The sequence below is a fragment of the Chionomys nivalis genome, chromosome 10 (assembly GCF_950005125.1).
Source record: "Chionomys nivalis chromosome 10, mChiNiv1.1, whole genome shotgun sequence".
NCBI classification, from domain to species: Eukaryota; Metazoa; Chordata; class Mammalia; order Rodentia; family Cricetidae; genus Chionomys; species Chionomys nivalis.
In genome coordinates, this window is record NC_080095.1 from 25,909,932 (window position 1) to 25,934,396 (window position 24,465).

The following is a 24,465-nucleotide window of genomic DNA, read 5'->3' on the forward strand; positions in this document are numbered from 1 at the left end:
ACTGTGCTATCTCTAGTCTTTGTAGTATGGATTATAATTACTTAATTCTCGAGGTTAACAAGTATAATAATTGAGCTATAACAGTTATAAAAATAGGAAATTTTATTCTACTAGATTTGATAGGGTCTGTCTTATAATTGTGTATTTGTTCCCATGTGGTTTGGTATTTGGTTTGGTGGTGTCAGGGATTAGGCCTAGTACCTTGTTTACCTCAGTCCCTTACGACCTTCCATTTTCTCATAGCATGCGGTCCATCTTGAGGAATCATCGATATCGACGAGATGCCAGAACACTAGAAGATGAAGAAGAGATGTGGTTCAACACAGATGAAGATGACATGGAAGATGGAGAGGCTGTGGTGTCTCCATCTGACAAAACTAAGAATGATGATGATATCATGGATCCAATAAGTAAATTCATGGAAAGGAAGAAATGTATGTTGAAACAGGGGGCAAGGGAAAATCCAGGTCTTTACTTCTTGAGAAAATGATTAGTATCTACTCAGTATATAATGACAGTTCCAAAGTCTACAGGACATGGCTGAATTGATGACTATGTGAAGGCGTAGGCTGAGTTTTCCTAGTTTAAGGAAAATAGTTTAGAAGATACAAATACTAAATGTAATACCAAAGGTCATACTTCTGCATTTACAGGCCAGCCACCAAAGCTACAGAGAAACCTTGTCTCGAAAAAACAACAACAACAACAAAAAAAATGCTGCATAATCGCAAATAATACTTGGCTAGGCTTCATTCATAGATTGGAACAGAGTTGCTCCTATGCAAAAAACAAAAATCTGGTTAATGATCTTTTAGTGTTGCTTCGTTTGGAGGAATTCAGAAAAAAAATGAATGACAACTATTTTATGCTCTCCTTTTTAGTGAAAGAAAGTGAAGAAAAGGAGGTGCTTCTGAAAACTAATCTTTCTGGACGACAGAGCCCAAGTTTCAAACTCTCGCTGTCCAGTGGGACAAAGACTAACCTCAGCAGCCAGTCATCGGCAGCAAGCCTGCCTGGCTCTCCAGGATCACCTGGATCCCCAGGCTCTCCAGGCTCTCCTGGATCCGTCCCTAAGAGTACATCTCAGACGGCAGCTATTACCACAAAGGTACTCTTCTCACTCCCCACATGCCCCTCTCTACTGTGCTTTAGGGTTTCTCAGTGGTCAGTGGGTTTTAGCTCTGGTTCTCTTTTCTATAGCTAGCTAAATGCTGTGAACTAGGTGAGACTTCATTACAACCACCACCTGAACTCACCTCATGTGTCCAATGCAAAATTTAGTCTGTCTTTGGTGTTTTTCACTTGTGAACTGTAACTTTATTACCTTTCCCAATTAGAGCCCATGTGAAAACTTGGGAGGGGAAGCAAAAGTTTTTTTGTTTTTTAGTTTTATTTTGTTTTCTTTACTATAACTATCCATTATCACTAACATTTCATATAAGGAATAAAATTTTGATACAAAATATGTAGACGACCTCTCACTGTTTTGTCCCTTTTTTTTTTTTCAGGCTGGCCTCAATCTCAACAGAGATCCACCTGCCTCTGTATCCTGAGTGCTGGGATTAAAGGCGTGTGCCACCATTGCCTGGTTCTTAGACAATATCTCTTTTTAAGAAAACCATTTATTTTGGTGGCATTTGCTACTTCAGCATGCCTTCCCCCAACACAGATAAAAGTAATAGCTATTAGAACAAACTAATTAAGACTGGCATAATGCCAGGCTAATTCATAGTAAAATCCAATCTCTTCTTTTGTTTCTCTTTTTAAGATATGTTTGTACCAGACAATGGTGGTGCATGCCTTTAATCCCGGCACTTGGAAGGCAGAGACAGGCATGAGTTCAAGGCCGGCCTGGTCTGCAAAGCAAGTTACAGGACAGCCAGAGCTATTACATAGAGAAACCCTGTCGCAAAAAAAAAAAAGTGTAAAACATGTTTTGTGTGTGTGTGTACATCACAGCATGTATGGGGGGTCAGAACACAACTTGCAGAAATCAGCTCTCCCACCATGTGTGGGACCCAGGGATCAGGGATCAAGCATAGGTCAGAAAGCTCCCTGTAGCACAATTAAAAACCCAGGGAAAGAAATTGGGGTTCAACCTAAAGGTCAGAAAAGCAAAACAGCCAGCCACTGGCTCTACCTCAATCTGAAATAGCTATCCTGTCTCAAGGAATCTCAGAATGAGACTGTGTCTGAGGACTGTCTCCTCTTTCTTATATTCCTTTCTAGGGCTGAGATTAAAGGCATGCACCACTGCCACCCAATTTCTATAGCAAACTAGTATAGCTACTGGGATTAACGGTGTGTGTCACGACTGCTTGGTCTGTAAGACCGAGCAGTGGGACTGTTTTACTATCTGATCTTCAGGCAAGCTTTATTTATTAAAAAACAAATGAAATATCACTACAGTCCCCTTAACTTACTGTGCCATCTCACTGGTCTCATCTCATCTGACACTGGCAGGAGATCCCTCGGGGCTAAGGGTGAGTCAAAGATGTTGAAATGCAGCATGGGCTCAGAGCAAACCACTGTGAATTTTCATAGGCATTCAAGTTGTATGGTAGTACCTTATGGCGGAAAAGCAGGCTAAAAAGAAAATCCAGAAGAGAGAAGGACAGAGAGATAGTAGAACTATTTTCCTATCTGCCTTCATTTTGAGTGATCTGTCTTCTGCATTTTGATACCATTTTATACTATATTTTGAAGTAAATTTGAGCCAGACATTGTAGTGCAGGCTGATAATCCTAGCTACTTTGGAAACTGAGAAAGGAAAATTGCTAGTTCAGGGCCTGCCTGGGCAACTTAAGTGATACCCTGGCTCAAAAAATAAAAATGAAGGCTGGGTGGGTGGTAGTAGTAGAACCCTTGGTTTGAGATGTTTGAAGCCCTGGATTCAATACCCAGCATCACTTTTAAAAAATGAAATTTTGCTGGGCGGTGGTGGTGCACGCCTTTAATCCCAGCACTTGGGAGGCAGAGGCAGGCGGATCTCTGTGAGTTCGAGACCAGCCTGGTCTACAGAGCTAGTTCCAGGACAGGCTCCAAAACCACAGAGAAACCCTGTCTCGAAAAACCAAAAAAACAAAAACAAAAACAAAAAAAAATGAAATTTTATACAGTTAGTCAGGCCATTTTTCGGTAGTATTTGTTTCCTGGGTGCTTTTCTAGTATTTTTGTTGCTGTTTTAATTTTTAGGAGCTTAAAACAACCTTCCAAAAATATGAACATTTAAAATACATATAAAAATAATTAATGAGCTTCAATATCCTGCCATTAGACTTACACTTTTTCTGTGCTTAACACAGGTATTTTCAAATGCAGTATTTTGTTTGTTTGTTTTTGTTTTTCCTTTAAATAACCTTTATTTCTGAACAGGGAGGACTCGTGGGTCTGGTAGATTATCCCGATGATGATGAAGATGATGATGAGGATGAAGACAAAGAAGACACGCTACCATTGTCAAAGAAAGCAAAATTTGAGTCCTAATAATAGCAACTGCCTGTGATCAGTACCTGTTGACAAAACTGGTTCTTACCCCTCCCCCACAAAATCCACATCAAAGCGCAGTGGTCTCTTGTGAGTGACTGACACAAATCAGCAGCACACTGGACTTCTGCTCATCAAGTGCCAATTCAATGGAGCAGGAGGAGGGGGATGCTGTGCAGTTAGGGGAAGACATAAGCCTGTGAGCTCTCCAGCTTGGACCACACATTGCCCTTTTCTCAGGGAAGGAAATGGAAATAAAAAGCCAACAGGGCAGGGGTTTTGTCAGTGGAACTCTGGATTGACTGGTCGGTTGCTACAATCAAAACTTGCTTTCTTGGACCATGTTTGAGACTTAGAAGATGGGTCTTTCTGCCATAGTTCCTCACTAGTAAAGAATGCCAGCAGTTTCTTTGTCTAAAGAGACCTGCCTTTAAAATCGTACATTCTGAACATTTTAGTCAAGCTACAACAGGTTTGGAAAACCTCTGTGGGGGAGGGGCAAAATAAAGTATCCTCTTTTTTTTAATCTGTTCCCTTTGCCCTTCAAACTGCAGATTTTTTTTTTTTAAGGTGGGGATTTGTCCCTACTTGATTAAAGATTGAGTGGAATTCTAGATGTGGTCATTTGTGTCATACTTTTTCTTTTTGTTTCAGTTTGTTTTGTTTTTCTCCCCTGAGTGTATGATTAGTTGTTGAATATATATATTTGGGACCATTAAAACATTTTTGATGTAATATAGCCTAACGTGCTGGCACCTGCTTTACATGTGTAATTTGTGTTCTACATCACAGTTCTTAATTTGTTTAGAGTTTTATGAAAGATGGTATAGTTTTTATTGACAAAAGCAAAGTAATCTTACAACTATGTGCATAAAAAAGCAATACTATTTTGTGACTAAATATTTTATATTAAAATTTGCATCAGCAGCTGTCTTGAGATTTCAGGGAAATAGAGTGGAATTTAAAACTTCGACAGTTTTGTTAAACTTAGAAACATGAAATTAGTATTCCAAAGAGATTCAGAAATTTCGTATCTTGGAGAAATGACGGTACATTAAATCAAAATTGAGGATGGATGATTTAAAAGTAATACTTGACTTTTGAATAATAAAAGAAAAGTGAAGAGTAAGAGAAATTGTATTAATTGTATGTTTCTTTCTTTCGTTTTTTAACATATGCCCTTTGGAATACCAGTTTAAGCTGTAAATGGTAATAAACACCTAATGACCGTTAGATGGCACCTGATTAAAACAGCGTTTTGGAGTCTGGGGATGTCACTAAGTGGTAGAGTGGGTTGGGGCAATTTCCATTTTTAGCTCCATTACCACCCAAAAAATATATATTCTTGAATAGAGTCTTTATTATTAGACATACTAAGATGATTTCAAGGAAATTAAAATGTTCCAGAAACCTCACTTTTTTAAGGTGAAAAATGAAACTTTATAGTTGTGAATGAGTAAAATTTCATACCCAGGAGAAGACACAGTTGTGGGTATACTTTGAGTACCCAACCAAGCACTTAGTGCTTGTCTTTGCTGCTTATTCCTTAGCAACAACGGGAACTTTAGAGTATGCGGGACGTGGTAGTGAGTGTAATCCCAGCACTTGGGAAGCTGGGGCAGATCAATCTTTGAGTTTGAGGCAACACTGTCTAAAAAAAAAAAGAAGAAACTTTAGAGTATAATAAGCTACAAAAGGTAAATTTATTTCACTGTAAATCTGCTTTTTAAAAAAGATTTGTATTTTATCCAGATGGTTGTGGCACTCTCCTTTAATCCCAGCACTCAGGAGGCAGAGGGAGTTCTAGGCCACCCTGGTCTACAGTGAGACAAGACAGTCAAGACTGTTATACAAAGAAACTGTCTCAAAAAAAACAAAGATTTATTTTATGTTGATGAGTGTTTGCCTCATGTATGTAAATGTACCACATGTCTGCAGTGCCTGGGAAGGGCAGAAGTTGGATGGATCCTCTGGAACTGGAGTTACAGATGGTTGTGAGCCAAATCCTGGTCATCTGTAAAAGCAAAAATTGAGTGTAACCTCTAAGCCTCTCTCCAGCCCCCCTTTTGAACTTTTGACATAGGCTCTAACTCTATAGCTCCAGCTGGCTTAGAACTTATTATTTAGACCAAACTGGCCTTAAACTAGCTAGCAGCAGTCCTGGCTCTTGTGAATTGCTTTGCAGCAACATGCAGTTAGAGCTACTTCTGAGTCAGAAATTCTGGCTGTTAACAATTGAAGTTAATGCCTATCTTGGTTTTTTTTTTTTTTTTTTTTTTTTTTGTTTTGGTTTTTCGAGACAGGGTTTCTCTGTGGTTTTGGAGCCTGTCCTGGAACTAGCTCTTGTAGACCAGGCTGGTCTCGAACTCACAGAGATCCGCCTGCCTCTGCCTCCCGAGTGCTGGGATTAAAGGCGTGCGCCACCACCGCCTGGTGTATCTTGGTGTTTTTTTTGTTGTTGTTGTTGTATTTTATATTTTTGAATGGGTCTCTAGGAATCCTTAACTGCTCGGAACTCACTATGTAAACCGGAGTCAACAGAGGTGTCTCTGCCAAAAAAGAGTGCTATGTGCCACCATGCCTGAATCAACTTATTTATATAGAGGGAGAAAAAAAGAGATCTAAGTCAATACTGTCTTTACTATTAGAACATTTTGCATCAACTAATGATGGTGGCTTAAACATTTTTTAAACATCTCTAGCCAAACTCAAAATCCTTCTGACTTTTCAGAATTATTCTTGGAACACTTGCTTTGATATTCTAGTCATCACTTCATAAATCATCCAGTTATTTTAAAGAAATCTATGTAAACCTTTGGTCATGCTTTTCAGATTATTGCTTTCTTAGCTCTTAGTGCAAATGAAGGTTTGCTATTATAAGTCAAAAAGAGCTTCTGGGAGACCTACCATTAGCCAGAAGTTACTAGATATTCAGCCCTCGAGTTGACAGTTTAACTAAAAGGCCACAGTATTTATGTTCTGGCGATTCAGCCCTGGACTCCAGTACCCTAAGCACATGCAGTACTGCTGAACTACACACCTAGCCCCACATTCACACTCCTAAGCCCAAGTCTTGGTAGCTGGTAGGAATATAGTATAAAATATTTTTCGCCTTAATGATACCATCAGTTCTTTTGTTCATTTTATAATGTTTGCAATGAAGAAAAAAAAAACTTGAAGTGATGAAAGCCTTATAATCTAGAAAACATTTTGCCATCCACTCTTCTATAAAGCTGCCCTTGTAGTTTTCAATGGATTATGATTAGTTACCATTTCTTGTCCAGTTGTAATCAGATCCTATATGTAATTACATCAGAATATCCCCCCAGATCTTTCTGTCTGTTGCCCAGACACCCTGTTTATTCCTTGACGGAAAGTTCTATCTTGTTTTTTACTTTATATCCCCAACACCCAGACCATGTAGCCTACCTATATGTGACCTAACAACTATGTAACCTACCTACATGGGACTCTGGAAATGCTGAGTACAGAAAAGACCACCTGTGCTCACTGCAAACTGATGGCTTTCATAGTTAACAGTTTTCTTAACCATTAATTTCCCCTTTTAGTGGATAGAAATGGAGGACTCTAAACCTCTTTTCTTTAATGTTGATCTTCAGGGAAATTTTACGAAACTAGAACTCTAACTTACTGTTGTTGTTAATGTGTTTAGAGAAGTCTTAATAACTCTTCCTGGATGTGATGCCCCTTTAGTTCCAGGAGCAGAGGAAGGCTGATCTCTTTGAAGCCAGTCTGGGCTATACAGAGGAGTTTTGTGTAGGGGGAGGGGGTAATAATTACTAAAATATAATCTTTTCTGGCTCCACCCTCTCTCTGGGGAGTGTGGGGCAAGTACAGTTAAGGTTTCTATTAAACTGGTGTGTAAATTCACATAGCAAAGGATGGTCTTGAATTGCCTATCCTGCCTTCATCTCCCATTTGTGTGTGCCACCATACCCAACAGACTAGGAATGATGGAACTCAGGCTAGCCTGGACCTTGGGATCCTCCTGCCTCATCCTATGGCATTTTTCCTCCTGTGCATGCCTCCAGAGTCGGCCTCCCATTGTGTTGCTCAGGTTCAAATGGCTAGAACTTCAAACATGTGCCAGTGCACCTGGCTTCTGGGTTGTTTTGAGACAAAACATTTTGACAATTTAGTCCAGGCTGAGCATTGTGTTCATGAACCTTCCTTTGTCTGGTGTCACACATATGTCCTCCACCACAGCCCACACATATACATAAGCATCTATTAATATAGAAAGAAGATAGGTAAATTTTACCTAAAAAATGTAATTCGTCCAGAAATTACTAATTTGTATGCTCTCATAACTTAAGCACTAGAGGAAGTACAAACTGAGGGCTGTAGAAGAGGGCGTGTGGGATATAGCTGTCCCAGTGGCATGCTACCAATGGAGGTCAGTGAGGGTCTAACAGCCTCTATCATGGTCCTAATGGGGTGGCTCTGAGTAGACTTCACATGGTAAGAATCCAGGAAAATTGGGTGTTGGGGGATTCTTGGGGTTGCTACTCAAGTACTTGACGGTTCACGTTTGGGGAAATGAGGAAAGGTAGGAGGGCCAGAAACAATAGAGGCCAAATGATCTTTTAGGAAGTAATAGTCCCTATTGATTGGTCAGCTGACTTTTTTTTAAAGATTTATTCTGTATACAGTATTCTGTCTGTGTGTATGCCTGCAGGCCAAAAGATAGCACCAGATCTCATTACAGGTGGTTGTGAGCCACCATGTCATTGCTGGGAAAGAGCAGCTTGTGCTCTTTACGGCTGAGCCATCTCTCCAGCCCCAGCTGACTCTTAAAGGACCAAGTTCTGGCTATTAAAAAGTATGGGCAGAATGTAGGGACTGGAGATAGTTTAGTGTTACCATACTGGCCTACAATGTGGGAGACCCTGGGTGCAACTCAAGACCGCAAGAGTGCAACAGCGAGAGCATAGACGTTTTTAAGTTTCTTGATCCTTACCTGTACTGAAAACAATTGAGGGCTATAGCAAAGGGTGTGTATGAAAAGGTGTCCCAATGGCATGCTATCATTGAAGGATCAGTATTTAATACGTTTGCACTGCAAATTGTGTGTGTGTGTGTGTGTACTTACTTACTTTGGGGGTTGCTTATGAGGAAAATCCAGGCAAGTGCTCTACCACCAAGCCAAAACCCAGCTCTGTGTGTATATATGCTTGTGTGTGTACACTCTTGGTTGTACTGGGACTTCCCAATTGGTGAACAATGATTTAGCCACTGAGCTACATTCCCACCCCTAAATATATTGATAGAGTCAAAACCTGGAGGGAGAGGAATATAAAACTTGATCTTTACCTGAAATTTTCTACTCTTAGTCATTCCGAATCAGTGCAGCAAGAATGGTATATTGATTAAAAACTAGAAATGATGGAGAAAACCTTGTAAATCTCTTTAATTGGGGTAAAGTGCCCCAACCCAACAGTTGCAGAATTCAAGAATCAAGGGCATATTGAAAAGAATCTCCTAAGAATGGTGGCAGTCCACCCACCCACTAGCTACCTAATCTTTAGTCAGTCTTAAGGTAGTTCTAATGAGATCAGACAGCATTGAAACAAATGGCTTCTCTGCTACACCTGGTTGGGAGTGTAGGGGAAAAAATACTCATGAGTTAAAAGCAGCAACTAAATAAAGAAAAAAAGATTACTAAAATCAAATATATGTAAGGAATCTGGAGGGATGATGGTTCAGCAGTTAAGACCACTAGTTGCTCTTCCAGAGGGCCAGGGTTCAATTCCCAGCACCCACATGGCGGCTTACAATCATCTGTAACTCCAGTACCAAGGTATCACACACCCTCTACTGACCTCCACAGTCACTACACATACACACACACACACACACACACACACACGCGTCGTACACAGACATACACGCTGGTATGTTGGCTCAGTGGTTAAAGGTGCCTGGCACCTAAATTCAGTCTGATGTGAGCTTAATCCCTGGGCCTGGGAGGAGAGAATTGACTCCTGAAAGTTGTCCTTTGATCACAATGTTGTGACCCATGTGTGCCCACACACATACACAAATAGAATTTATAATCCACCAGGCAGTGGTGGTGCATGCTTTTAATCTCAAATCCCAGCTCTTAAGAGGCGCAGACCTGGATCTCTACGATTTCAAGGTCAGTCTGGTCTACAAAGCTAGTTAGTTCCAGGACAGTCCCAGCAGTTACACAGAGAGAACCTGTCTGGAGAAACTGGAAAAAAAAATCTTAATTAATTGGAACATTATAGAAATTAAAAGGATAATGAGAGAATACTAATAATTATTGATAAGTTTGATGAAGTGACATAATACTAGAGAGACAAACTGTTTAACTCAAAAAGCAGTAGGAGCTTGGTGACACATATCTGTCTTCTCATTACATAGGAAGCAGAAATAAGAGGACCAGAGTTAAAATGATCCTCAACTATATAACAAGCAGCCTGATCTGCATAGTGAGACCCTGATTCAACAAAACCAAAAACAGCCAGGTGGTGGTGATGCACGCCTTTAATCCCAGCACTTGGGAGGCAGAGGCAGGCGGATTTCTGTGAGTTCGAGACCAGCCTGGTCTACAAGAGCTAGTTCCAGGACAGGCTCCAAAAAACCACAGACTAGCCGGGCGGTGGTGGCACACGCCTTTGATCCCAGCACTCAGGAGGCAGAGGCAGGCGGATCTCTGTGAGTTCGAGACCAGCCTGGTCTACAGAGCTAGTTCCAAGACAGGCTCCAAAACCACAGAGAAACCTTGTCTCGAAAAACCAAAAAAACAAAACAAAAAAAACCCCAAAAAACCACAGACTAAACCCTGCCTTGAAAAATAAAAAAATAAAATAAAAAAAATTAAAAAAAAAAACAAAAGCAGGGTGGTGGTGTTGGACCCTAGCGTCCAATCACCGAGAAGTCGCCCCGAGAGACCACTCTCACACCGCAGTCCATGCAAAAGCAAGAGGGTTTTTTTTTTTTTTTTTTTTTTTGGTTTTTTCGAGACAGGGTTTCTCTGTGGTTTTGGAGCCTGTCCTGGAACTAGCTCTGTAGACCAGGCTGGTCTCGAACTCACAGAGATCCGCCTGCCTCTGCCTCCCAAGTGCTGGGATTAAAGGCGTGCGCCACCACCGCCCGGCAGCAAGAGGGATTTTAATTCTGACGCCGGAGGTCCCTCAGCCACAGGGGAGAAGCTATTACACGCTTCTTTTAAAGAGAAAAACCGCAGAACCAAAAGGGGGAGTATAGAAGTCATTTGCCAACTATTGTGACTAGCTCGTTCAATGCTCAGCTAACTATTATGGGTCTTTGCTATGGCGATTGCTGGGTTGGTTGAACAAGGAGAAACACCTGCAAGGTCATCTGAAAAATCATTTTACCCCGGTTCCAGGATCTGAGTCTACTGAGAAAAAACTACAAAGGGGATGGAAAATTCCAGGGGAAAGTACCCAAAGCTCTAGTGCATGTGTGGTTGATGATCAGGTTCCTGGTTCCCAGAGGAGGGGGGCAGTTTAGCTGAGGTGGTCTTTCAGTGGTGGCGCACGCCTTTAATCCCAGCACTCGGGAGGCAGAGGCAGGCGGATCTCTGTGAGTTCGAGACCAGCCTGGTCTACAAGAGCTAGTTCCAGGACAGGCTCCAAAACCACAGAGAAACCCTGTCTCGAAAAATCAAAAAAAAAAAAAAAAAAGATTCCATTTACAATGGCACTTAGCTCTTCCTGCCACATTGGGGTTTATGAAAGCCTACTCGGAACAAGGTTTTCTTTTTGTTTGCTTTTGAGACGGGTTATCTGTCACAGTCCTAGCTGTCCTAGAACTCGATTTGTAGACCAGGCTGGCCTTGAATTCACAGAGATCTGCCTGCCTCTGCTTCCAAAGTGTTGAGATTAAAGGCATGTGCCACCATGCCTGGAGGAACAATATTTTACTTTCTTGTTTTTACATGTGTGTGTTTGCATCTGTTTATGCACATGTGCTTGTGGATGCCCATGGAGGCTAGAAAAAAAACATCAGATCTGGAGCTGGATTACAGGCAGTGGTGAACAATCAGACATGGGTGCTGGGAGCCAAACTCTGGTCCTCTGCAAGAGCAGCAAGTGCTTTTTACCTCTGAGCCATCTCTCTAACCAGGAACAGAACCTGTAAAACATGTTTGGAAGGCTGCCTACTAGAACATCTCTCAAGCTCACAGATCTTAAATTTGAGTGTTTTGTCCACCATAAAACAATTCTATTTGGACAAGAGATTATGTTAATGTGGACAAAGCAAATAACAACGCAGAAACTCCCAGCAACACTCCCCAAAAGCTAAAACGATCTTGAGAGAGGTAGTTTTTGTCCAAAGACTTTTATTTTAAGGTTTATTTATTATGTATACAGTGTTCTGCCTGCATGTACACCTGCACATCAGGAGAGGGCACCAGTTCTCATTATGGATGGTTGTGAATCACCATGTGGTTGCTGGGAATTGAACTCAGGACCTTCTGAACCTTTTCTCTAGCCCCCAGAATTCTTTTTAAGATTTAAATGGCGCCAGGCAGTGGTGGCGCAGGCCTTTAATCCCAGCACTCGGGAGGCAGAGACAGGCGGATCTCTGTGAGTTCGAGGCCAGCCTGGTCTACAAGAGCTAGTTCCAGGAGAAACCCTGTCTCGAAAAATCAAAAAAAAAAAAAAAATGGCAAGTGGTAGCACACATCTTTGATCCCAGCACTGGGAAGCAGAGACAGGTAGAGTTCTGAGCCTGAGGCCAGCCAGGTCTACAGAGTGAGTTCCAGGACAGCCAGAGTTACACAGAGAAATCCTGTCTCAAAAACACAAACAAAAATAAATTACTTATGACTGTTTTGCTTGAATATATGTGCACCTTGTGCCTGCCTGCTGCCCTTGTAAGCCAGACGGGGTGTCAGATCCCCTGAAACTGGAGTAACAGGTGATTGTGAACTACCATGTGTGTGCTAGGAACCAAACTCAGGTCCTCTGCAAAGTAACTGGTATTCTTAACCAGTGAGCCGTTTCTCCCGCTCTGGTTTATACCAAATTCTGGAGTAACCTCCTATGGAAGGCCAATGGACACAGAATCTATGTGATGCTGTACCTCTCGAGGATTTAAACATAACAAAAAAAAGAAAAATGGGGAAGGATTAACACATTTAACAAAAGTGCCAGAGGGTCTGGAGAGTTGGATGCTCTTAGAGGCCCTGAGTTCTATTCCCAGCAACCACATGGTGGCTCACAACCATCTATAGTGGTATCTGATGCCCTCTTCTGGTATAAAGTTGTACATGCAGATAGAACACTCATACATGAAATAAATAAATAAACCTTTTTAAAAAAATTGCCAGGTTTATGGGCTGGAGAAACAGCTCAGAGGTTAGGAGCATTGACTGCTCTTCAAGAGGTCCTGAGTTCAATTCCCAGCAACCACATGGTGGCTCACAACCATCTATGAGATCTGGTGCCCTTTTCTGGCATGCAGGCATACATGCAGACAGAACACTGTACGCATAATAAAATAAATCTTTAAAAAAAAGAAATATAAAACATTGTTGAAAGAAACAAAGGTTTAAATAAGTGCAAAAGACCTCATGCATATTGGATGACAGTATTGTTTAAGTGGCCGTGCATCCTCAATATTAATAAACAAATTCAGTGGAGGCCACCTAGGATTTTACAGCTTATTTCCTTGTAGATGCTGAAAATATTCTGGCGTTTATGGAGGCAAAGATAGAGCTCCATGTCATACCACATGCTCACCACACACAAGGGCCCTGGGTTCTGTCTTCAGCACCATAATAAAGTAAAATGAAGCTAATAGGAATTACAAGGGACTCAAAATAATGCAAGTAATCTTCAAGAAGGGGAAAAACGGGGTCTGGCTGTATAGTTAAATGGAAAAGCAGATGTCTAGTGTGTACCAGGCTCTAGGTTCAGGGAATAGGGTTACAAACAAGCCAGAAAAAGCTTAGTGTATTTTTCTCATTGCTGGTAAAAACGCCGCACAAAAAAAATTCAAAAGGAAAGGTGTATTTTGAGGGCTGGAGAGGTGACTCAGTGCTGCAGATGATTTACTGTTCTCACAGATGACTGGGTTTAGCTCCCAGCACCTACATGGCTGCTCACAACCATCTGGAGCTATACACGTGGTACACATACATACATATATACATACAGGCTAAATACTCACATACATGCCGGGCGGTGGTAGCGCACGCCTTTAATCCCAGCACTTGGGAGGCAGAGGCAGGCGGATCTCTGTGAGTTCGAGACCAGCCTGGTCTACAAGAGCTAGTTCCAGGACAGGCTCCAAAACCACAGAGAAACCCTGTCTCGAAAAACCAAAAAAAAAAAAAAAAAAAAAAAAAATGCTCACATACATAAGTAAATTTGAAAAGATCCTTTTAAAGCATTTGATAGGGGCTGGAGAGATGGCTCAGTGGTTGAGAACACTGCCTGCTCTTCCAAAGGTCCTGAGTTCAATTCCCAGCACCCACATGGTGGCTCACAGCCATCTGTAATGAAATCTGGTTCTCTCTTCTGTCATGCAGGCATACATGCAGGCAGAACACTGTATACATAATAAATTAATAAATCTTAAAAAAAAAAAAAAGCATTTGATAGAGGTACTTAGCAGAGGCAAATAAAACTGTCCCCCAAAGCTACAAGTTATTAAGTAACAATTACGGTACCAGGGGTTTTTGAGGGTCCCGAAGACTATCAGTTGGGCAGCTGAGGCCTCCTGCAACTAAACCTGCTCAAAACCCCACAGGCCCTAGAGAGAATGCTATTATATGTGGAGGCCTAAAAATGTGAGCCTATTTCACCTTCTCTAAAGGTCTGAGAGTCTACACGTCCTGACCTAGTGTGTGGTTACTTGGTGTTTTGGACATTAAGATGGTCCTTACCAAAGATCAGAGAATTGAAACAGACTTCTGATCCTTCTTTGGAAATGGGAAGTTTGACCTAGGGAGTGGCTGCCTTCAGGATACTTGGTCTAGGGTGGGTTCACTGCCTTAACAACAGAATGCTTTTCTCAAGAATAATGACTTAGGGCTGGAGAGATGGCTCAGTGGTTAAAAGCATTGCCTGCTCTTCCAAAGGTCCCGAGTTCAATTCCTGGCAACCACATGGTGGCTCACAACCATCTGTAATGAGGTCTGGTGCCCTCTTCTGGCCTGCAGACATACAGACAGAATATTGTATACATAATATTTTAAAATATTTTAAAAAAAAGAATAATGACTTAATGTCTCAAAGTACTGAAGCAAATAACTGTCTAGTTGTCTTTTCTATCATGTTAAAGCAGTCTTTTGACTTCTTCCCCCTTTTGTATTGGGTATAAAGGTTTATAGAAAATAAAGGCGGGGGGGGGGCTGGAGAGATGGCTCAGTGGTTAAGAGCACTGACTGATCTTCCAGAGGAACTGGGTTCAATTCCCAGCACCCACGTGGCAGCTCACAACTGTCTGAAACGCAGTTCCATGAGATCTGACACCTTCACACCAAATGCACATAAAATAAAGGTAAAGAAAAAGAAAAAGAAAATAAAGGCAGGTGAATTCAGCATTCTGTATTCACTCAGTTGCTCTCCCATTACTATCTTGTGTCTCTGTGATTCTTTCTTATCTCTGTTCTTGTTACTTAGCATCTTCTGGTCCTCACACTTCTACCTGTCGTGGCTAGGACTGCAGCAGAAGTCACCCCAAAAAGGAGGCTCATGACACCTATACTGTTGTTGTTTTGCTAAATGGACATGATGAGCCCATCAAATTACCTTCTAAATAAGTACTTATGCCCATAGGCTACTGATGCTGTCAGCTTTGGTCAAAGAATTATCGCTGTACTGGAGGCACTTTATGATGCAGCAACTCATAACTGGTCAAAGTGCCAAGAATCAGAGACTGTTGACTGCTCATCCCTTTCTATCCCTATACATCCTCATCATTCACTGGTTTTTTTTTTTTTTGTTTGTTTGTTTTTGTTTTTCGAGACAGGGTTTCTCTGTAGCTTTGGAGCTTGTCCTGGAACTAGCTCTTGTAGACCAGGCTGGCCTCAAACTGACAAAGATCCACCTGCCTCTGCCTCCCAAGTGCTGGGATTAAAGGTGTGCGCCACCACCGCCCAGCTTATTCACTCTCGAACTCACAGCTGTCACTACCTGTATAAGATCCAGTATTGTAAGGAGAGGCTCACTGTTTGTCCTAGCTGCCCTGCTAGCTTACACCTGAAATAACCACACCGAAACTGTATTAATTAAAACACTGCTTGGCCATTAGTTCTAACTTCTTATTGGCTAACTCTTACATATTAGCTTAACCTACCACCATTAGTCTGTGTATCGCCATGTGGCAATTCTAACCATGTGGAGATTCTAACCAGCGTCCATCTCAGGCTGGGGATCTATGGCTTCTCTCACTCTGCCCTTCTTCCTCCCAGCATTCAGTTCTGTCTTTCCCGCCTACCTAAATTCTGCCCTATCAAAAAGCCAAGGCAATTTCTTTATTCATTAACCAATCAAAGCAACACATGAACAGGAGAAACTCCTACACCAATTTAGCCCATCAGTATCCTGTCATGGAAAGGAAAGGGGGTTCACGAGAAACTCCATCCCTCTCTGACAATTTATACACAGATAATGGTTGCCAGTAGAGGGGGAGACATTTTCTTTAGCAATGTAACAACTGGTGGTGCATCCATGCTTCTGAAAGTAACATCTTACTCGGGCTCCTGTGGGCAATCTCAATGACAGTCACTGGGAACAATAACAACAACAACAAAAAAACCAAAACAGAGAAGAAAGGGGACTCATCAGGAAGAGGAAGGGATCAACAGGAGGGGTGGAGGAGTGGGGGGGGGGTAGGAGTGGGGACAGAGAAGATAATGACAGTGAATGTGGTTAACAAAAAGCTGGATGGTGGTGGCGAATGCCTTTAACCTCAACACTTGGGAGGCAGAGGTTCAAGGCCAGCTTGGTCTACAAAGCATGTTCCAGGACTAGGACTGTTACACAGAGAAACCCTGCCTCAAAAAACAAAAACAATTTATAACAATGTCAGTGAAACTTGTGTATACATAATATATACTAATAAAAAATAAAACGTCACCCCTCCTACTAGTCAGTCACACAATTTAAACTCCTACCAGATGACACAGAAATGCCATTAGCTATGATACTAAGTCAGTGTTTCCTCGGAGAAACTCCTTAGTCAGAATGAAAATTGAAAACCTGGTTCCTGCTAGGCATGATGACCCATGCCTTTAATCCCATCACTTGGGAAGCAGGAACAGACCAGACAGGCCAGCCTGGTCTACACAGCAAGTTAAGTAAGCCATGGGTACCCTTCCTTCTTCCACTCAAAAATTGTAAAAGCAGCCGGGCGGTGGTGGCGCACACCTTTAATCCCAGCACTCGGGAGGCAGAGGCAGGTGGATCTCTGTGAGTTCGAGACCAGCCTGGTCTACAGAGCTAGTTCCAGGACAGGCTCCAAAGCCACAGAGAAACCCTGTCTCGAAAAACAAAAACAAAAACAAAAACAAAAAAATTGTAAAAGCAACAAGCACATTTCTATCCAGAAATGAACTGAGACATTTTAAAATGGAAGAGGTGGGTGGAGGGACACTACTTGGCAGTTCAGTTTTCCCCCCAAGCTCAGCCCCAGCGTAATGGAGCTTCGAGAGAACAATTCTCATTAGAGCAGCGGAAGACATCGTGGTTATGTACACAGCAAAGATTTTACATGCCTCACTTTGAAATTCCAACTTACCTTGTAAAAATCCTTGAATAGGGAAAATTCTCAGACTTCCTTTCCCCAGTGTTGGGGGCTATGGACCCCTAGACCCTGAATTTCCTGTAAACAACTTGCTTGCCGCTGCTCTGAGGAAAAAAAAAAAAACAAGCCGGGCGGTGGTGGCGCACGCCTTTAATCTCAGCACTTGGGAGGCAGAGGCAGGCGCATCTCTGTGAGTTCGAGACCAGCCTGGTCTACAAGAGCTAGTTCCAGGACAGGCTCCAAAACCACAGAGAAACCCTGTCTCGAAAAAAAAAACAAAAAACAAACAAACAAAAAAAAAACAAACTTGTTTTCTTGTGTTGGCAGCTGCTCTGAGCACAAGAGGGGATGGGTTTCTAGTGGGCCTGCAACTAAAAGATCTTAAGAGCTGGGGCATACCCAGAGCCCTATGTAAGCTTCCCCTGAGCTTCCCAATAAAGATGTTATTCTTGTATCAAGGATGACCTGTATCTCTGTGTCTCTGTCTGTGTGCGTGTGTTTTTAAGTCTCCAGCCTGGTTCGTAGCGCAGACCTAAGAGCGCAGAACAGACGTTGTGTTTTCCATCCCAGGCCACCCCATCGTTTGAAGCCTTTCTACCTAGAACTAGGCCACCCCTGGGGTTCACTGCACAGCTGTCCTCAGCAGGCTGGGGTAAATCCTTGTCTGGATGAAGCGGTCTAGCCAAGCAATGGTGGTAGTCAGCCCAGATGTCAGTGACCATGAGCCACCTCGGCTACATAATAACTAAGATCATTTCTGTGTCACCTGGTAGGAGTTTAAGTTGTGTGTGTGCAGCTAAAAAGTGGAGTGGTTTTTATGGTACATTAGTCATACATACTGTTTCATTGACATTGTTATGTGTGTATATAACTGACCCAAAGTGTAAATTCCCTGGTGTGGCTGTGCAGGCACTGCCAACATCTCTAGTGGAGAAATTATTTCCACACTAGAATGAAATGTCTCATGAACAGTAACAGGCATTTGTTCAATGAATTTCCTAGTTTGAAATAATATGCTTGTTTATTAAACAGCTGGAAGGATTTCTCATCTTTAAAAAAATTAGATGGGTACAGAAAAAAATAACAAACCCTCCCAAAACAGCCCTTACTTTTCCAAAGAGGGTGGTCTATGCTGTCCCCACCGCTGTAGTCCTAAAGCTTATTATGTAGCCCAGGCTAGCTTGGAACTCAAGATCCTCCTGGTTTAGTTCCACCAAGTTCTGTGATTACAGGAACTAAGACTGACTGCCATTGTCTTTTTCTTTTGGGACAGGGCGTCACTGAGCTCAGGCTAGCTCTGAAGTCATTATGTAGCCAAGGAAAACATGAACTCCTTATCCTTTTGCCGCCATCTCCGTAGAACTGGTATTACAGGCTTGTACCATTATTCCCACCCTCCTTTTTTTTTAAAGATAAATTTATTTTACTCTTTTTGAGTTTAAGTGTTCTGTCTTCATAAATGTCTGTACATCACGTATGTGTTTGGGGCCCACAGGAGGCCAGAAGGCATCAGACCCTGGAAGTGGATTTACAGATGGTTGTGAATCACCCTGTAGGTGCTGGGAATCAAATCTGGGTCCTCTGGGAAAGAGCATCAGTGCTCTTAATCTCCGACATCCCCTTCCCCGCCTTATTTATTATTATTATTATTATTATTATTATTATTATTATTATTATTATTATTATTATCCTGACTTCTACAGTTCTTAGACCCTTACAGTCTACGAGCGGCTGCAGTCAATGAACATGCTTTCCCGTCAGGCGGAACTGTAATACTACATGTCATCAGCAGATGTCGCACCCCTAATATGTGACTAAGCCACGCTGTAAAATTGCTAGCCAAAGGGCAGCCATTGAGTAGCTCGCTACGCAGCGTGCCAGGGGCTTCGGGTTAACACTCTCACGACTCACTGAGGATTAAATCCGTCAGTCATACAGCGTTCATCGAACAACGGCCCACCTAGGGGAGCGAAGTTATTTCCAGGAAGTGGTGAGAGAGTGGGGCTGCGAGGCCTCCACGCACACAGCCCTGCCAGCAGGGGGCACGGCGACCATCGTGCTGGGGGCCCTGCCTCAAAGGTGCTGTGGTGCACTGCGCCCGGGACAGGCTCTCCACCCCTGGGTGCAATGGTAGAGGGAGGGCAGAAACACAGCAGGGGGTGCACACGGGTGAGACGGCCACACCGCTTGCATCCTAAAGGGACTTCTGCAAGGGAGGGAAGCCCGGGAAACGGCTGAGCGCCTGCACCGGTGCGCGACCCTACGGCCTGAGGATAACACCGAGCCCCTCTCCCTCCCGGGCCAACACCGCGCCCAGGTCTGCGCGCGCAGGCTGCACCTGCCCGCGCACTCGGGCCGCCACGTGCTGTGGCCCCGCCCCTCCCCGCTCGCGTCCCCGCTCCCCACGCGCTCCCCGCCCCGCCCCGTTGGGCTCCGCTCCACTGGGCTGCGCAGGGCGCCCGGCTGCGGCCGAGGAAGGGACCGCGTCGCCCCTCCCTCCTCATCCCTCCGCCCCCGTCCCCTCGCTCTCCCCGGGCGGGCGGGGCTGCAGCCGCGCACCGTGGGCTCGCGCCCCGCCTTTGTCTCCCGCGCCCGCCGCCGGCTGCCGGAGCCGCTTTGTGCGGCGCGGCCGCGGCTCAGCATGGACGTGACGGTGTCGCAGCTCGTGGAGCTGTTCCTGCAGAGCCCGCTGGTGACCTGGGTGAGCGCGTCCTGGCCTTCCTCCACTCTGTGCGGCGGTGCCGGGGACCGGGAGGCTCCGTGGCGGGTGGCCTTCCCATTCGGGAGCGCGCACCTGTTCCCGCTCGGGGTGTTTGGGGGGGGGCGCTCCTGAAGCCCGGCGTCCCGCGCTGGGGGCTCCGAGTGGGGACGCGGAGCGACGGGCTGGGCGCGCTGCTTTCCAGTGAACCTGAGACGTGAGAAATGCGTTGAAAAAGTCCCTTTTATTTGTTTTTGTTTGATTGTTTGGATTTTTTTTTCCTCGCGCTCCGGGACGCTGGAGAAAAGTAGCCAGAAGTTTTCCTCCTGTCCTGTGTCTGTTGCCTGGCGCGTGAAGGGGACAGCGCTCGGGAAGGGTGGGCTTGTTGCCTGCGAAGGGTGCCGCGGTGGTGGGTGACATCCCTGGCCCGCCTGTCCCCCAGCGTCAGACCAACGTGCCTTTGCTTCCCCGCAGGTGAAAACTTTTGGCACGTTTGGAAGTGGCCACCAGGACAACTTGACTCTGTACATGGATTTAGTGGATGGCATCTTTTTGAACCAAATCATGTTGCAAATGTAAGTTGCCTTTTCAGAGAGGATGCTTTCGGAAACCTGAAATTGTTGTGTGAATGCCGGGTGGTCAGGGAGGTGTGGGGGGGGTGCCTGCAGGTGGGCTGCTGGACTCTCCCTGGCTGCTTACTCAATTAAGGAATTTGGAACTGACTCGTCTGCAAACTCAAGGACTTGATGGTGGTCTGAACCTTGACATTAAAAGTCCCTTTTCTTTTGGGGGAGACCCAGAACAGTAACGAGGGTCTGATTACAGGAAATGTCCGGTGGGTCTGGAGCGTCGCAATGTGGTGGTTGAAGTTTCGCTGTGGCTTGGTAACCGAGTTTCTGAGCCTCCCTTCTCTTGCCAATTGCTGGGGCAGATGCAGTCATTTCAGAAGTCTGCTTCAGAAGGCACATAGGCAGCCGTGCCGGACCGTTTGGCCTTAAATGGGGTCTCTGTAGATACTACTTGCCTCTGACCACATCCGTTGCAGAGTTCTGCAGAGGCTGTCTGACATCTTATCGCCGTGTAGGTGTTGGCTCTTACATTCTGTGTTTAACTTAGAAGCTTCAGGGATCTTATTGGAAGTGAGTGTCAGTATGAGTCACGGGCACTTGGGGGGAAATAGAAACACCTCAGTGTGTTCTGTGGACCCGCCTTTCCATTAACCCACTCACCTGGGGCTGATGGAGGTGCCATGCTCAGTTATTCATTAGCTAATTAAAAACAGTCTGTTTGTAGCTGGGGGCAGGTATGGGGTGCCTTCCCAATTAGAGGGCTCACCGTGGTGGAACTGTCATCTCTTTTCTTTCTTTTTTTTTTTTTGAGACATGGTTTCTCAGTAGTTTTGAAGGCTGTGCTGGAATTAGCTCTTGTAGACCAGGCTGGCGTTGAACTTGGAGATTTGCCTGCCTCTGCCTCGCTAGTGCTGGGATTAAAGGCATGCGCCACCACCACCCAGCTTTTTTTCCTTCTTTCTTTCTTTTTTTTAAAAATTTCTTCTGCCAGGTAGTGGTGGCACATGCCTTTAATCACAGCACTCAGGAGGCATCTCTCTGAGTTTGAGGCCAGCCTGGTCTACAGAGCGAGTTCCAGAACAGCCAAGGCTTCACAGAGAAACCCTGTCTCCAAAAAAAAAAAAAAAAAAAAATATCGTCAATCATGATCCTTCAGCATTTGACCAGATTCTAAAGAAATATATTTGTTCTTGGCTTTGGCGGTGTGTCTTAGACTCTGATGAAAATGTTTTTTTTCTGGGGTTGCCTCATGGCAGGCTTGGGTTCTGGCCACTGTCTCCCCATTCTGTCAGACTGGGTTGCATTGGTCTAAGGACCATCGGAACTTCAGCCTATCCCCGTAGAGCTCGAGTCTGTTTAATTAGGGAACACAGCAGTGTCCTCCAGGCTTATACCGAGCTACACGGGGGCACTGGGGAGAACAAAAGCCCAGGTCCCGGTTCTCTTTCTTTCCCGACCTTTGGAATTCCTGAAGCCTTTACCACTTGCCTGTAAATCAGGGGAGCCTGTTGGACCTTTCTGAGAAAGGCCGATTCATCACTTGTTTGCGTTTGGCCCTGGCTAAATTCTGCGGAAGGGTCGGCTGCTCCTCTTCCTGATAGTTTTCGGTGTGCTAATACGATCATTCTGGAAGAAGGACTGGCCGGTATGCAGCAGCCCTGGGACAGCCGCGGAGACAATGAGTGACTTTCCTGTACCAGGACGGACAGGCAGGAGTGGGTGGGCACCGGACCTGCCTATCATTTTCTGCTTCTAGGGAATCATAACTGGGCACCAGGTAACAGGCCTCAGAATGTGTTTGCCTCCGGAAGTGGGTGGGGCTTGACTGCCAGGGGGCCTGTGGAATGGCTCCCTGTAATGTGTTTTCCCAAGCTCCAGGCTGTGATTTAAGATACGCACCTTTTACTCCTTGTAAAAGTAACCTCTAGCCAGGCTATGGCAGGATTGTGATGGTTGCTTTAATCTCAGCAGTTGGGAGGCAGAGGCACTTGGATCTCTGAGTTCAAGGCCAGCCTGGTCTACTAGAGCTAGTTCCAGGACAGGCTCCAAAGCTATAGGGAAACCCTGTCTCGAAAAACAACAAAAATGAACAACAACAAAGTAACCTCTATAAAAACACAAACAGGGGCATCTGTAGTTTTCTGGTATTTACATGGAGTGTCTAGGGTCCTGAGCTCCATACCTGCCACCTCAAAATGTGCGTAACTAAAAGAACCTTGGATGAGTTCTTCTGCTAGATATGGTAGTGCACAGCTGTAATCCTAACAGTGGGTTAGGAGATCAAAGCCAATCTCAGCTACATACATTCAAGGCCAGCCTGGGCTATATATGAGACCTTATCTCAAAAAACAAACAGGACTGCAGAGATGGTTCAGTGCTTAAGAGCACTGGCTGCTCTCCCAAAGGACCTGGGTTCGATGCCCAGCACCTACATGGCAGCTCACAACTGTCTTTAACACCAGGTCCAAGGAACCCAACATCCTCACATGGACAAATGTGCACATAAAATAAAAGGAAATAAAGAACAAAGAAAAACAAAAAGAACCCTGACCGAGTATTGGGCATCCTAAATGGTCGGGCTAGGTTTGAGCCCAGGGTTGTCTTCCTATGAGCAGTGCGGTACTGGGATTATTGCTAGGTGCCTCGGTTTTCTCATCTGAAAAGCAGGAATTAAAGTTCTGCCCTAAGGAGAGTAATGAGATGATATACTAGAGCCTAGCTCAGTACTGGAAATGGCATTGCGCGTCAGTCACATACAGAGAGTGCTTGGTTTCTTCAGTCTACTTGTGTGCATGTACGTGGAGTCAGGACAGCTTGCAGAGTTGGTTCTCTCCTGCCACGGATAGTTCCTGAATTGAACTCAGACCTAGCTACCAGTGCCTTGACTTGTGAGCATTTCACTACCCCCTCTGTAAGTCTCCTTCCCTCTGTGTTCAGTCTCTAAACAACCACACAGTTCTCAGCATTGCTCATTCCCTGGTGATATATAGGCTGAGCCTTCGCCTCCCTTTCTGCCCAGTTGGAGCAGTGTCTACCTAAGGATTGGGTCCTTGTCAGGATCAGTGGGTGGGTGTTACCTACTGTGCTGGGTACCTGGAGACCACTGCTATGCTGTTTTTGATAAATTCTCCCCTGTTGGGAGGCAGTGGCCTTTGAAAATGGCAGAGCAGTGTGGTTGACTGGGTTGGGGTGGGCTGAGATAAGAGCCTGTTACCTAATACTTCAGTGCCATCTGGAGGCTGGCTGTGGCCACGTGACCGCACCTGGCCATTGTCTATGGCAACTCTAGAAGGCTGGGGTAGTCTCTTGGCCCTGGCCTCCCTGACACAGGCCCACCTGGAAGCAGGAAAGCCCTGCAGGCTCAGCTTTCAGGAGAGGCCCAGGGCTAGAATTCTTGAATGAGAGTCCACCAGGTGGTCCAGAGCACAGGCTGTATTTCTCTTGTCTCTGAGGAGTACTGGGAAACTGGGGTGGCGTGCTAGCTTCAGGCAGAGCTAGCTTCCACAGCTGACTAGTTCTGCTACACTGGGCAAATTGCTCCATGCCACCCCCGGGCCTCAGTTTCTTCTTCTGGGATGAAGGTGTAGAATTTTGTAGATGTGGCGAGGGTTAAGCAAGATGGTGTGTATTAATATCCAGGTGTCATTAGTGGGGTATGAGTGAAGTAGGGATGGGTTGTGTGTGTGTGTGTGCGCGCGCGCGCGCGCGCGCGTGTGTGGTGCTCACAGTGGTATTTATCTGTGCTCGTGAAGGAACCTCAGTGGACTAGGGGCTCTGCCTGCTGACTTCTTTCCACCTTTGCTAGGATGGTGGCAAATTCATCACAGCCTATTGCTTGTTCAAATTCTTGTGAGCCCTGGGCCTCTGACCCCCATTCCTGGCACCCAGTGTGGAACACTGAGTGGGTAGAAAGGGGATTTGCCTTCTGTAAGCAATGCTGAA

At 44.7% G+C, this 24,465-nt stretch overlaps 2 protein-coding genes across 3 annotated transcripts in view; both read left to right on the forward strand.

The window, feature by feature from the left end:
• Window positions 1-4,599, forward strand: part of Ppp4r3a (protein phosphatase 4 regulatory subunit 3A) — a 44,672-nt gene extending 40,073 nt beyond the window's left edge. For both annotated transcript variants that reach the window (XM_057782336.1, XM_057782337.1), the window contains exons 13-15: window positions 244-434; window positions 882-1,108; window positions 3,376-4,599. In XM_057782336.1, coding sequence (XP_057638319.1) covers window positions 244-434; window positions 882-1,108; window positions 3,376-3,486 — 529 coding nt within the window. In that variant the 3' untranslated portion in view covers window positions 3,487-4,599. The remainder of the gene's footprint in view (window positions 1-243; window positions 435-881; window positions 1,109-3,375) is intronic.
• Window positions 4,600-19,840: 15,241 nt separating this feature from the next.
• Window positions 19,841-24,465, forward strand: part of Ccdc88c (coiled-coil domain containing 88C) — a 125,763-nt gene continuing 121,138 nt past the window's right edge. Inside the window, exons 1-2 of the mRNA XM_057782641.1 lie at window positions 19,841-19,957; window positions 20,429-20,529. Of these exons, the coding sequence (XP_057638624.1) occupies window positions 19,898-19,957; window positions 20,429-20,529 (161 nt within the window). The 5' untranslated portion in view covers window positions 19,841-19,897. The remainder of the gene's footprint in view (window positions 19,958-20,428; window positions 20,530-24,465) is intronic.